The sequence below is a fragment of the Ischnura elegans genome, chromosome 7 (genome assembly GCF_921293095.1).
Source record: "Ischnura elegans chromosome 7, ioIscEleg1.1, whole genome shotgun sequence".
In the NCBI taxonomy this organism is placed as follows: domain Eukaryota; kingdom Metazoa; phylum Arthropoda; class Insecta; order Odonata; family Coenagrionidae; genus Ischnura; species Ischnura elegans.
In genome coordinates, this window is record NC_060252.1 from 97,133,985 (window position 1) to 97,145,242 (window position 11,258).

At 37.5% G+C, this 11,258-nt stretch overlaps 1 protein-coding gene across 6 annotated transcripts in view; it reads left to right on the forward strand.

The window, feature by feature from the left end:
• LOC124162915 (vascular endothelial growth factor receptor 1) overlaps positions 1-3,634 on the forward strand; it is a 261,857-nt gene extending 258,223 nt beyond the window's left edge. For all 6 annotated transcript variants that reach the window (XM_046539647.1, XM_046539648.1, XM_046539649.1 and 3 more), the window contains exons 22-25: positions 841-970; positions 1,063-1,144; positions 1,854-1,959; positions 2,319-3,634. In XM_046539647.1, coding sequence (XP_046395603.1) covers positions 841-970; positions 1,063-1,144; positions 1,854-1,959; positions 2,319-3,080 — 1,080 coding nt within the window. In that variant the 3' untranslated portion in view covers positions 3,081-3,634. The remainder of the gene's footprint in view (positions 1-840; positions 971-1,062; positions 1,145-1,853; positions 1,960-2,318) is intronic.
• Positions 3,635-11,258: the final 7,624 nt, after the last annotated feature.

The window sequence follows — 11,258 nt, forward strand, 5'->3', positions numbered from 1 at the left end:
TCCTTTCTCCTATCAGCTCGCCTTTTCATAGTGACATATTTCTTCTCTTTTATATCCTCTTTAACCTGTACTAAGAAATTCATTCGGGGCCGTCCCTTGCCCTTCTCTCCTTCCACATAGACCAATTTTTTCTATAATACCCACTCTGTTGAAGAATTAAGTGTTTCTTCTAGTAGAATTTAGTGGATAGTAATTCAAGTTCTACCCATGTTTCATTTAACTCTTGCATTAAATACAATGTGATACAATATGAGTCAATTTTGTTCAGTGCCCTGCACTATATATGCATTGTAACTTTCCTCAACCCTCAGTCATCTACATCTGCATCCGCAAGCTACTTCAGTAGACGTGTGCCAGGGGTGTTAAGACACCAAGCATTAATAAAAAGGAAATGCTCTAACAAAGTTTCGACAAGAATTTATTAAAGTCCAATACATATTGTTTGAGGGAAAAAAATTCCCATATCTATCTGTTCAGCAAAATCTCTCTTAATTCATGGTATCTGTTGGTCATTGAAAAATAATTTTTGGGGTTCTAATACATATGTTGTTCCCAGCATTGCTCTGAATGATATCCATTCTCAATTGCTCTAGCAATATGAGCCTAGCGGTTTTAGTGTTCATTCCAGCCTCAAGAACCAGCGGACCTGAGAACCAAACCTAATTTAAACAGGAAAAGTCATTTATTTTAATATGTATTAAAATAATCTTTGAAAAGAATCTACATTTTAAAGCAATTGGTTATAGAAATAGTTTTTAGAATCTTATATAACTATCCCTCATTTTATCTTCGTCAATGAAATCTTTTTCTTTTATCTTGAAACAAATTTTACATTCACAGGGTCCACTCCCAATAAAATGGATGGCTATTGAATCCATTAGGGATCGCGTATTTTCAACTCAGTCAGATGTCTGGTCATTTGGAATTGTCTTATGGGAATTCTTTTCACTGGCCCGAACTCCATATCCAGGTAATTAAAGTTTATTTTCTAATTTCTTGTATAGTGTTAATATTGATAAAAATTTATTGACTTAAATAAACATTAATTTACCTACGTTTTAGGGATGGAAGCTGATGAAAGATTGTACAATAAACTAGTTGCAGGATACCGAATGGAAAAACCTCAGTATGCAACAGATGACATGTAAGTGTAAAAACAAGGCGATGCATTGTTAAAATACCCTCCAATCATTTTTATAATTCCTCATTAAGGTCCTTACTGCTTAGAGCGTGAGGCTCAGAAGCAACATGATACTGGATTCAGAGTTTAGTCACACCCTGAGCTATTTTTAAAAGTGACTTTCACCTATACTTAGGCACTTCACATGCTTAATTTTTTTATTTGACCAACAAAATTAAAATCATAAAAAGAATAAACTTCTGTTGCCAAGTCATTGGCAGCTCTAAAAGCTTGTGATCTTCTTAACAGTCATGGTTATGAGGCTATCCTCTGTAATGAAAAAAAATGTTGTGAAAGCCATTACTATTTGAGCAACAGTACCTGGCTTGGCAGAAGAATTTCACTCATTAGCTCATTAAAAGCTTGTCCCCAATGAATGGATTTTTCCTAAACAAAAAATAAATTGTATTTATTAGGTACTTGATAAAATATGTAACATAAGTAGCGAGCTATAAGAATTGATAGGTAAAATTACTGTTTTCAGAATTTTTTAATCCAAAATGTGCCTTACTACTTTAAGCTCTTGTGGAAAGTATGACAAAGAATGAAAATGTGCAGATAACTGTTAATGGCCTATCCTGAAAAAATTATGAATTATTGCTCAAAAAATTTACACCAATATTTTTGCCTCAAAAATACTCTTTCAACATGACAATACATATTTTTCCATCAGATACAACACCATGTGTGATTGCTGGAAGGCAAAGCCAAATGAAAGGCCTAGTTTCACAGAGCTTACAGACATTCTTGGTGGAATGCTAGAAGATGCAGTCAAAAGAGTAAGTATCACTTTCCTCATGCTTCCATACTAATCCTGCACTGAAATCAGGATGATTGGTCATATTCAATTTCTTTCAGTATTTAAATAATTCATATCATTTCTTTGATACTTTATTCCTAAGGAGCCATCAGTTTTAAATTGAAAAGAATGACTTCAAAGATTACACTAAAAATGTATAAATGGCACTCTATCATAGTACTTTCCAAAAAATAAGAATTTCAGTACATGCAAAATTATATTTTGACTCAATCTGCAAACAGATGAGTCTCTGTACTGACGAGACAGCTACTAGTGGCAATGCTTATATTTTGGTGTCAAGAGGGGTTCTGATTAGTTTTTTGATCTCTCTTTTTTTAGCATTACATTGACTTGAATAGCCCGTACATGTCCATGAATGACCAGGCAAAGCAGGCCACTGACTACCTTGGGATGATGAGCGAACCTAGTTACGCAAACGCAATCAGGGAGACAACACCTCAGAGAGATTACGTCAACGTCCCAACCAAGCCCGAAAACCCTGAGGACTACATGACAATGAGCAGCCCAGTGCCCCCATCGGAGGACGGAGGAGAGAGCGAATCTGGTTATTTGTGCATGCGCAGCGCATCCATGGGAAGTGGTGGAAATCCTTCGGTGATCTTCAGCCCACGGCCCATTCCCCCACAAACCTTCACTTTCGATGTCCCATCGCCACGAACCCAATCCAAACTCGCCCCCAGAATACGACCTGTCGAAACAAAAGGGGCGGAAGGCCCCGAGCTGAGCCCCATGCTCCCTGACGGAAGGGTCAGCAAAGAGGGTTCACCCAGTCTGGGTGCCGTACCCCAACAACATGTCCTCCGCAAGGAGGATTCCCTGGACTCTGGCATGGGAAGCCCAAATTCCTACTTTAACCCAACCTACCGGAGCCTTCCAAACACCAACGGACACCTGCCCCCAAACATGGAAGTGAATGAGGCGGGCTATGTAAACATGCCCCAAAGCAAAGAAATCTCAGCCAAAGCCGCAAGGCAATCTGATCGGTCGAGCGGTTTCCAGTCAGAGGTGGAAGAAGGGTCTCCGGTGGCTTCGTCCAAGAACGTCTCCCCATATGAAGTGCCAATTCAAATTGTCACTTGAGGCAGATAAAGCGGACCTGTGATCTTGAGGTTTCGCAGGTTCTGTGTTCAAACCAAACATTCCAGGGAAGCAGTCCATCCTGAGGGAAGGATTCGTACCCCATGAATTGGGCCTCTGAGCAAATGGGTGGCTTAAGCTAGATTTTACAAAATCTAAGATGCAGGCTGTCTCTCGAGATGAAGGAAAGTGAAATTTCCTTTTACTTTCTATCAATCCACCCATACATTCCCAAGTATGTCACATGTGGGCTGAAAGACTCATAGCAAGGAGCGTCTTGTTTTTCCTTTAATGTCCAGTGAGAAAAAGCTACCGTACAGATTTCAGATAAGACTTTCCTAGACTTTGCATTGTTGTGAGATATGAGTTTATATTATTTGAAGGATGGCAATTTTTTCAATGAAGAGTCTTGTCAACAAACAAGCAGCAAACTACCACTAGTGTCATATCATCCGCAATGATGGAGATTTTATTTGCGAGTGACGAGCGTACAAATTTGTAGAGCATAGTAACCTAATGTGTAGTTAAGAACATTTTCATCCACTGCAACGGATCAAGGATCTTGCCAAAAAATTTCCTAGTCAAATACTAAGTCTTATGATTGTGTTTACATATTAACTCAGTAAACATTAGGCTTGAATCATCAGGAAAATTTTCCATTGCATCAGAATCAATCATTACTTTTATATTCATACAAAGCATAAACTACCATTTCATTTTATAATTTTTGTAAATATGTATTCTTCTGATATTAAATTTCATGTATTTTGAATTAATCATGACTGTTTCCTATATAATTTATAAGAAAGATTGTACATATTTAACATATCTTAAAATAGGGCTGCGGAAGAGACACCTTCGACACACAATTAGTCTCTTCATCTCCCCAATCAATATTTTGAACGATAGTCGCAATGTGGTCTTCTGACGACCAAACAATCTAACCCAAGTTAGTTTAGCTAAGTGTCCTCCTTCTACATGACATGTTCAGAAAATTCTCCTGACTGGTAGTTATCTTTACTCCGAGTAATTAAAAATAATTGCAATAAAATCATGTTTTTAGATCAGACCTTTCCCTCAGTGTCTTACTCAATGCTTCTTTTATTTTATAAAGCTCTAAAGAAAGCTATTTTTATTTTTATTCTTCTACAGATTTTGGAGGGATACTGTATTACTGATCCTCAATCTGGTGCCTCCATTGAAATTATTTTTGTTTTTCTTTATCTTGATGGCTTCACTGATGAGCGATTTTTCAAAATCGGTCGCATGTCTTGTGGCTTCATGTTCCGCTACGGCTGACTCCATCGAATAACCCAGTCAAACATCCCCCTTATGCTATTATAGTCAATCTTTGACTGAGCATCCTGTTTCCCCAACGTATTTCTAGCTGCAAGTTTTGCATGGGATTTCATACACTCCCTCAATTGAAGGATGATAAGGAAGGATTACTGCTTTTCTTCTCAAATTTTAATTAATAAACGGCTCTTGTTTAAATGAATTGAATTTGCAATTATGTATTTCAAAAGATCTAATGTAAGAGTGAATATGTATTCCATAAAATTTTACCTGGTCTCCATCATAAAAAGTTTTTCCACATTAATAGTTTTCAAACCTTGGTACATACCTAGAAAAATTTCTTACCAGGTTTCTAACTGTATCTTCAAATACATCCAAATAATCCTTTCCGAATAAACCTTACAGGTGCTTCCAGGGCTACTATGGCATTGAGGTCATAGGTGCCTTGCCTTCTCATTGCCTCAGTCCCCAGTATGGTTTTCCCACGAAGAGTTGAGGAAGTACCTGATATCCATTGAGTAACATTTTCATACAGAGTAACTCACACTAACTTGAAATCCTAAAGAGCTCTAATGCACTCATATGCATATAAATGTCAAACACTTACAAATTAGTGGTCAATTTAGGTACACAAAATTAGGTACTATGCACTTACTGGTTAGTCATAAAAACAAGCAATACCAAATAGCTACAAAAATATCTTAGTTTTGTATAGTTTTAATGAAGGAATAATAGGGTGGTTTCCTATTACATATTATTACAAGTTGAGGTTGTGACTATAGAGATTTCCAATTACATATTTTTTTATTGCCTAAATCGAAAGATTTTTACTCCTGGAGTGCGTATTTCATGCTTTTAGGTTTTTTAATGACAATATCTATTTTTCACGATTAAATGAAAAGTGAAAATTTTCAAGCGCGCAAAAACACGACGGCTAAGTATGAATGCTGGGAAAACTCTGTGTGACGTTGTTCTGGTTCCAGCTGCCGCAAGTGAGGTGACCTTGGGGCGAGGCTTTGAGCGCTGATACGACGCAGGATGCTAGCAGGTAGCAGAGTACCCTGATAGCTGGTAGCGCTTGTCTTAAATAAGGCTTATTAATACCCTATCAAACGAAGGAAACTTTCCAACCTATGGCAGTTTTAATAGGTGATTATTAAGACATGTTTCCCTGAGCTCTACAATTCATGCGTGCGTTGGTAATCTCAGACGATGTAAAACTCCTATTTACTCGCATAGAAACTAGGTCCCTGTGACGTCACGTGGAGTGGCATCGCATGGGCGCCAATCTGGCCTTTTTCAAATGCGGTTAAAATTGACCATTGCCATTCGTCTAAACTGGGATTTCTAAAACCAAATAATTTGTATATTATGAATACACTAATGGTGGGTAACGAATCGTAATCAATGCCTTTCGTTTTCTTTGATGAAGGAAACTACCATATTGCTGGAAGCCATGGTGGCTACAATTCTAACTCAATCCACCCATCTTTCAATAGATTGCAGGAGTTTTCCTAGCCTAGTGAAGAGTAAAGATTAAAATAATGTGATATCTGTCACACCTAGACCTGTGGCAGCTAAGTTTTAAGCCATCCACTCTCCAAATAAAATATTCAATGCTGTCCCTCTTTTCTGCAGAATGAAAACAGTGATATTCCCTCTCAGCCATTTGATCAAGGTATCATGAGGAATATCCTGTCCTGACTGTTATAAAGGTCAAACATTTTTTAACAAAGTTGTTCCTTGATGTTCATTTCCCACAACTTGTGGCCAAAAATGTGCAAACAAAGGTAGCATTGACGACAAGAAGACTTAACGTTCAATCAAAGGTTAGGGAGAGACATCATTGAAAACTCACGCAAAAGGGCACAAAGGCCATTTAACACAGGGCATGCACTTGCACAATCTGATGTGTTCACAAAGGGGCAATCAAAATTGCAACATTTAAAGCAGTGAATTCCTAGAACACAGGTGAGAATGTGTGTACGTGAGATGGAAAAGCTTGTTCTAATTTTACTCTTGCATTCAAGCGATTTCACTCCATAATGAGAAACTAATCCATCCTGCGCAATTCTGTGCCCAAAGTAAAACTTAAGACAAAGAAGACCAGCGTCTAAGGTCATAGCCTGAGACCAGAGACGCTGGTCTGGACCTAGGATGCTGCAGCTAAACAATGGCAATGTACTCTATTTGTGGCATTCATTGCCATTGTTTAGCTGCAGCTTCATCTATAAACCCACTTAGGAAGGTATAGTCTCCTCCTTCAATTGCTCAGAGGCAGAAAAAATTAATACCAACTCCTTTAACATCTGAATGCGGCCATCCGAGGAGCTACTACAGTATAGTAAAGAGCTACCTATAGTTCCAGAACATGAAAAATAAAACAGCAAAAAAGGCCCAAATCGCATATTTCAATTTTTTGCGGTAGTGCACCTCCTAAATATTTTTTTTCAATACTATGTCCGAGAGGTATTCGAAAACGCCTCATCAAAAATTTTTCTTAGTGGCCCTCTCAAAAATATTTTATGAAAATAAGCATTAGAAATTTTCAAACCATTTTCCTTGTCCCACTGAATATTTTGGAAAAAAATGGACAACTGCACCATTAAAAAAGCCTTCAAATTCCGCAAACGGCATAAAAAAGAGGCTTTCTAGTACGAGATATCTCAAAAACAGTGAAAAATTGAGTTTCGAACAGACAGGCCCTAGTGGTGAAAAATGCCGGAGGGGGGACTTTTCACCCTCTTAATAGGATGGTTTCCTATCATTTTTTTATTGCCTAAACCGAAAGATTATTACTCCTGGAATGTGCATTTCACACTCTTAGATTTTCGAATGACGATATCTATTTTTTGTAATTAAACGAAAAGTGAAAATTTTCAAGCGCACAAAAACAGTACGGCTAAGTAGGAATGATGGGAAAAGTCCGTGTGACATATTACTGGTTCCAGCTGTCGGTGTGTGCGGTGACCTTGGGGCGAGGCTTGAGCGCTGATACGATGCAGGCTGCTAGCAGGTAGCTGAGTACCCTGCTAGCAGGTAGCGCTTGGCTTAAATATGGATTATTATTCCCCTATCAAACAAAGGAAACTTTCCGACCTTAGGTAAGTATAATGTGTGATTATTAAGACTTGTTTCCCTGAGCTCTGTGCCTCATGCGTACATTGGTAATCTCAGACGATGTAAAACTCCTATCTACTTGTATAGAAACTAGGTCCCTGTGACGTCACGTGGAGTGGCATCGCATGGGCGCCAATCTGGCCTTTTTCAAATGAGATTAAAATTGACCATTAACATTCGTCTAAACTGATATTTCTAAAACTAAATAATTTGTATATTAAGAATACACTAATGGTGGGTAAGGAATCACAATCAATGCATTTCCTTTTCTTTGATGAAGGAAACTACCCTATTATAAAGTAGCTTCCTAAAGGCCTCCGCTGTGCTTATTCAATAAGGTAGTTTTGCAGTAGTGGCGTAGGGAGCGGGAGGTCCAGGGGAGTGTAGATCCTTCCTCCCCCCCAAAAATATAAAAACACAATTACTTTCCTTCATAAAAGAAAACAAAATACTTAAAAATCATCAATTTACCGAAGGTTTGTTTGACAAATGAAGTTTTTTTTTATGAACAGTGATTATAGTTAAAATCCCTTTACTTAGTACCAAGTTTTTAAAAAATTTCCCCCCTGGTTTTGGACCCCAAATGAGATTCCTGGCAACCCACTGGCCTGTAGTTGGAAATTTGCTTTGGGGAGGGCTTTGGAGGTAAGCAGGTTGTCTTCACTGGTTATTTGTTGTAAATTCCTATGCATCGGAAGATTATAAATTAAGCTTTAAGTTTTGCTTGTTGAATGGTTAGAAAAAGTTGCAGAGGCATTTTCGAATACCTCTCGGACAGTGTATTGAAAAAAATATTTAGGAGGTGGAGCACCGCAACACTACATTATTGAATAAGCGTAGCGGAGGCCTTTGGGATGCTAGTGTCCAACACTTGGGCTGAGTAGCATGGCACATATAGAAGAGAGGAAATGCAAGCTGTGGAGGAAGAGTTGAGAGGACTAGAAATACATTTTTAAAATTAATCAATTATGGGTAGATGGGTTTTGAGTTGAGAAAATGATGACAAGATGAAACAGACAATGATTAAGTCCCCTAGTAGCAATTGATATCTATACAATATCTATACAATATCTATAATATCCAACTATAATATCCAAAGGATATCCAATTTTCATCCAACAATATTGCTTAGATATCCACATAATATCCGAAGTTGCCGCCAAATGCCATCTATATAATATCCAACTTGGATATTACCTAATATCTAATTTTCATCCAATAATATTGTATGAATATTGAGGGGCCCATACTGGGGGTCTTGCCCCCCTGATGAACTCCTCCATGATCATCTATCACTGAACAGAAAGCTTGAGGTTAGGGACTCAAAGGAACAAAGATGAGGCAAGAGGAACATGACAGTTACAATGGAGAAATAATGGGTATCATGTGAATGTAAAAAGATGAAAGTAATGCTATATTTATTTCATGAGTTTGTAATAAATAGAACACTCTATGGCTATGGCTGACTGCATTGCAAAAAAATCTCGGAATGCCAATTTAATGCGTGAAAAAATAATATGTGATAGTAAAATATAAAATGCCTATTGATTTAGCAATCATTAGCATGAAAGAGTGCATGTTAACCAGCCAAAGGTTATACTAAGAGCAGGAGCACACCATCAATTGAGAAAACTACTTTCGGAGATTTTAATTTTTTCCATCTTCAACTATCATTCAGATCTTTGTCTCAGGGTATTCTCACTTTGGTAAGTAAACACACCAAGAATACTGAGAGTAGGACCTCACTAAAGATATTTTGTAGCCCAGCTGCATTGGAGCATGGGTCCTGGTTAGAATGATGTACTGATCCCTATAGTTGCCTAATTCTTTCTATTCTACCGTTACCACCAAAACTTGGTCAGTAAGCTTCAGCTCATACAACTCTGCTCACTAATATTAGGAAGTTTGAATGCTAGGAAGGGAAAACATGAAATTTATTGCTCTCCAGGTTTCATTTTAGCACAGTGCATCTGCGCCTTATTATCATCAATCATTCAAATGCTATATCATATATATCATTAAATTATCAATAAAATGTATGCAATGCATTATCATCACTCGGAAGAATGAATCGCTTCATAAAAGAAGATGATCTTCTGAAGGGCATGAGGACTGCACTGCAGGAAGTATACCAGACAGAAACACATGCATAAATACCTCCTGAAAGGCCAACTAGATGAGCCTGTCCAGGAACGATGTTTTAATAAAACGCTCCAGATGGACTGCATTTTGCAGTTAAAAACAAATAAAAATGTTAGCCCATACAAACTCCAGTTAATATCATTGCTTAGAGTAATATTAACCAAAAATATTAACCCGTACGGGGTAGCTACGTAGGTAGATAATAAATCCATGCCATTTGGCGATTTTGAGATATATTCTACAAAGTAAATAGGTAATGTAAACGAATAATAATACCGACGTAAGAATATTCATCAAAAAATTTTAAAATGTAATGGCAATCCTTAATCGGCAGCGACATGCGTGTTGTACATACAATTTTTCCCAGTTTCCACCACTATATTGCTGGGCGTTGTCAGCATACAGCACTTGGTAAGTAGAGTTGTCATAGCATAATTACTGGAGATGGAAACGGGATACATAAGTATAGAAATTCATAGCAGTTGACCTTCAAGAAAGAAATTACTATCAGCGAAAATTTTAAAGGCTTCTGCAACCGTACAAAAACACTGTTTTCGAAACTGCCAGCCTATATATCAGCCGTGAATTTGGCTGTTCCCGTGCTACAGATATTTGTACACGGGAAATACTAGGTAAATTAACTTGCTCCAATGATGTAATATTTTATGCCCAATAAATCTAGAGAGAAAGTAGTTCTACTATAATATTTTTAACTCACCTCCGTATATCCCACGAAAATACACTGTGACGGATTCAGAGATTGCCTGTGATATCCAGTTTACACTAGATAAAACGGTAATTTTGTTTGGACCCCCCAGTAATGCAAGGAGGTTACCTCTATCCACCCCCTCCTTTTGTCGCTATCCTGGATTCGCCGCTGAAGACACAGACAATGATGAATCTTCAAAAATGACATTCGCACGCACATGAGAGTTCGTAGGATTCGTATTTCTTCAACAGGGAAACAGCTAAAACGTATGTCATCCCCTTCACGGTACAAAAGAAGACAAAACTGATCTATAAGCGGTATCTACACTCAATACCTCCGCAATACCTCCACAGAAAGAATTACTAAATCCAATAAATGATTTCTACACCTACGGTTTTGTGAATTTAAAATGACAATCAAGTGACAATCGTTTTGACAATCTTTCGATTCGATATCTCGCACTGAATCAAACTATCAAAAATCAAAGTTCATTTAAGAATTCTGATAATAAAAATTTTCTAGACAAAAGAGTCAATGAATGAAATAAAATCGAAGAAAGAATCAAATATGTATAATAGAGCTTCATTCCTGTCTTTGCCAATTTCAAGCTTTCATTTGACCACAACGCAGCGGGCGTTTCAAAAGTGAGAGTAAGGTTTACCCGGCTTAACACGCACCCACTCTTTAACACAGCGGTTATTTTGAGGAAATCGTGCATGGCAAATCTACATTTAAGACTATAGATTAAATTCGTATTGAATTTACTTTCAGCCTCAAGCAACTTCGTTTGATCTAAAAATATTAAAGATGCATGCAAGGGAGGATCTAGGATTTTTTCTGGGGTTACAAGGCTCTGACAGGCAAATGATCTTCTCATATTTGAGATTAAAAATAGCATTCATAATTACTGTATT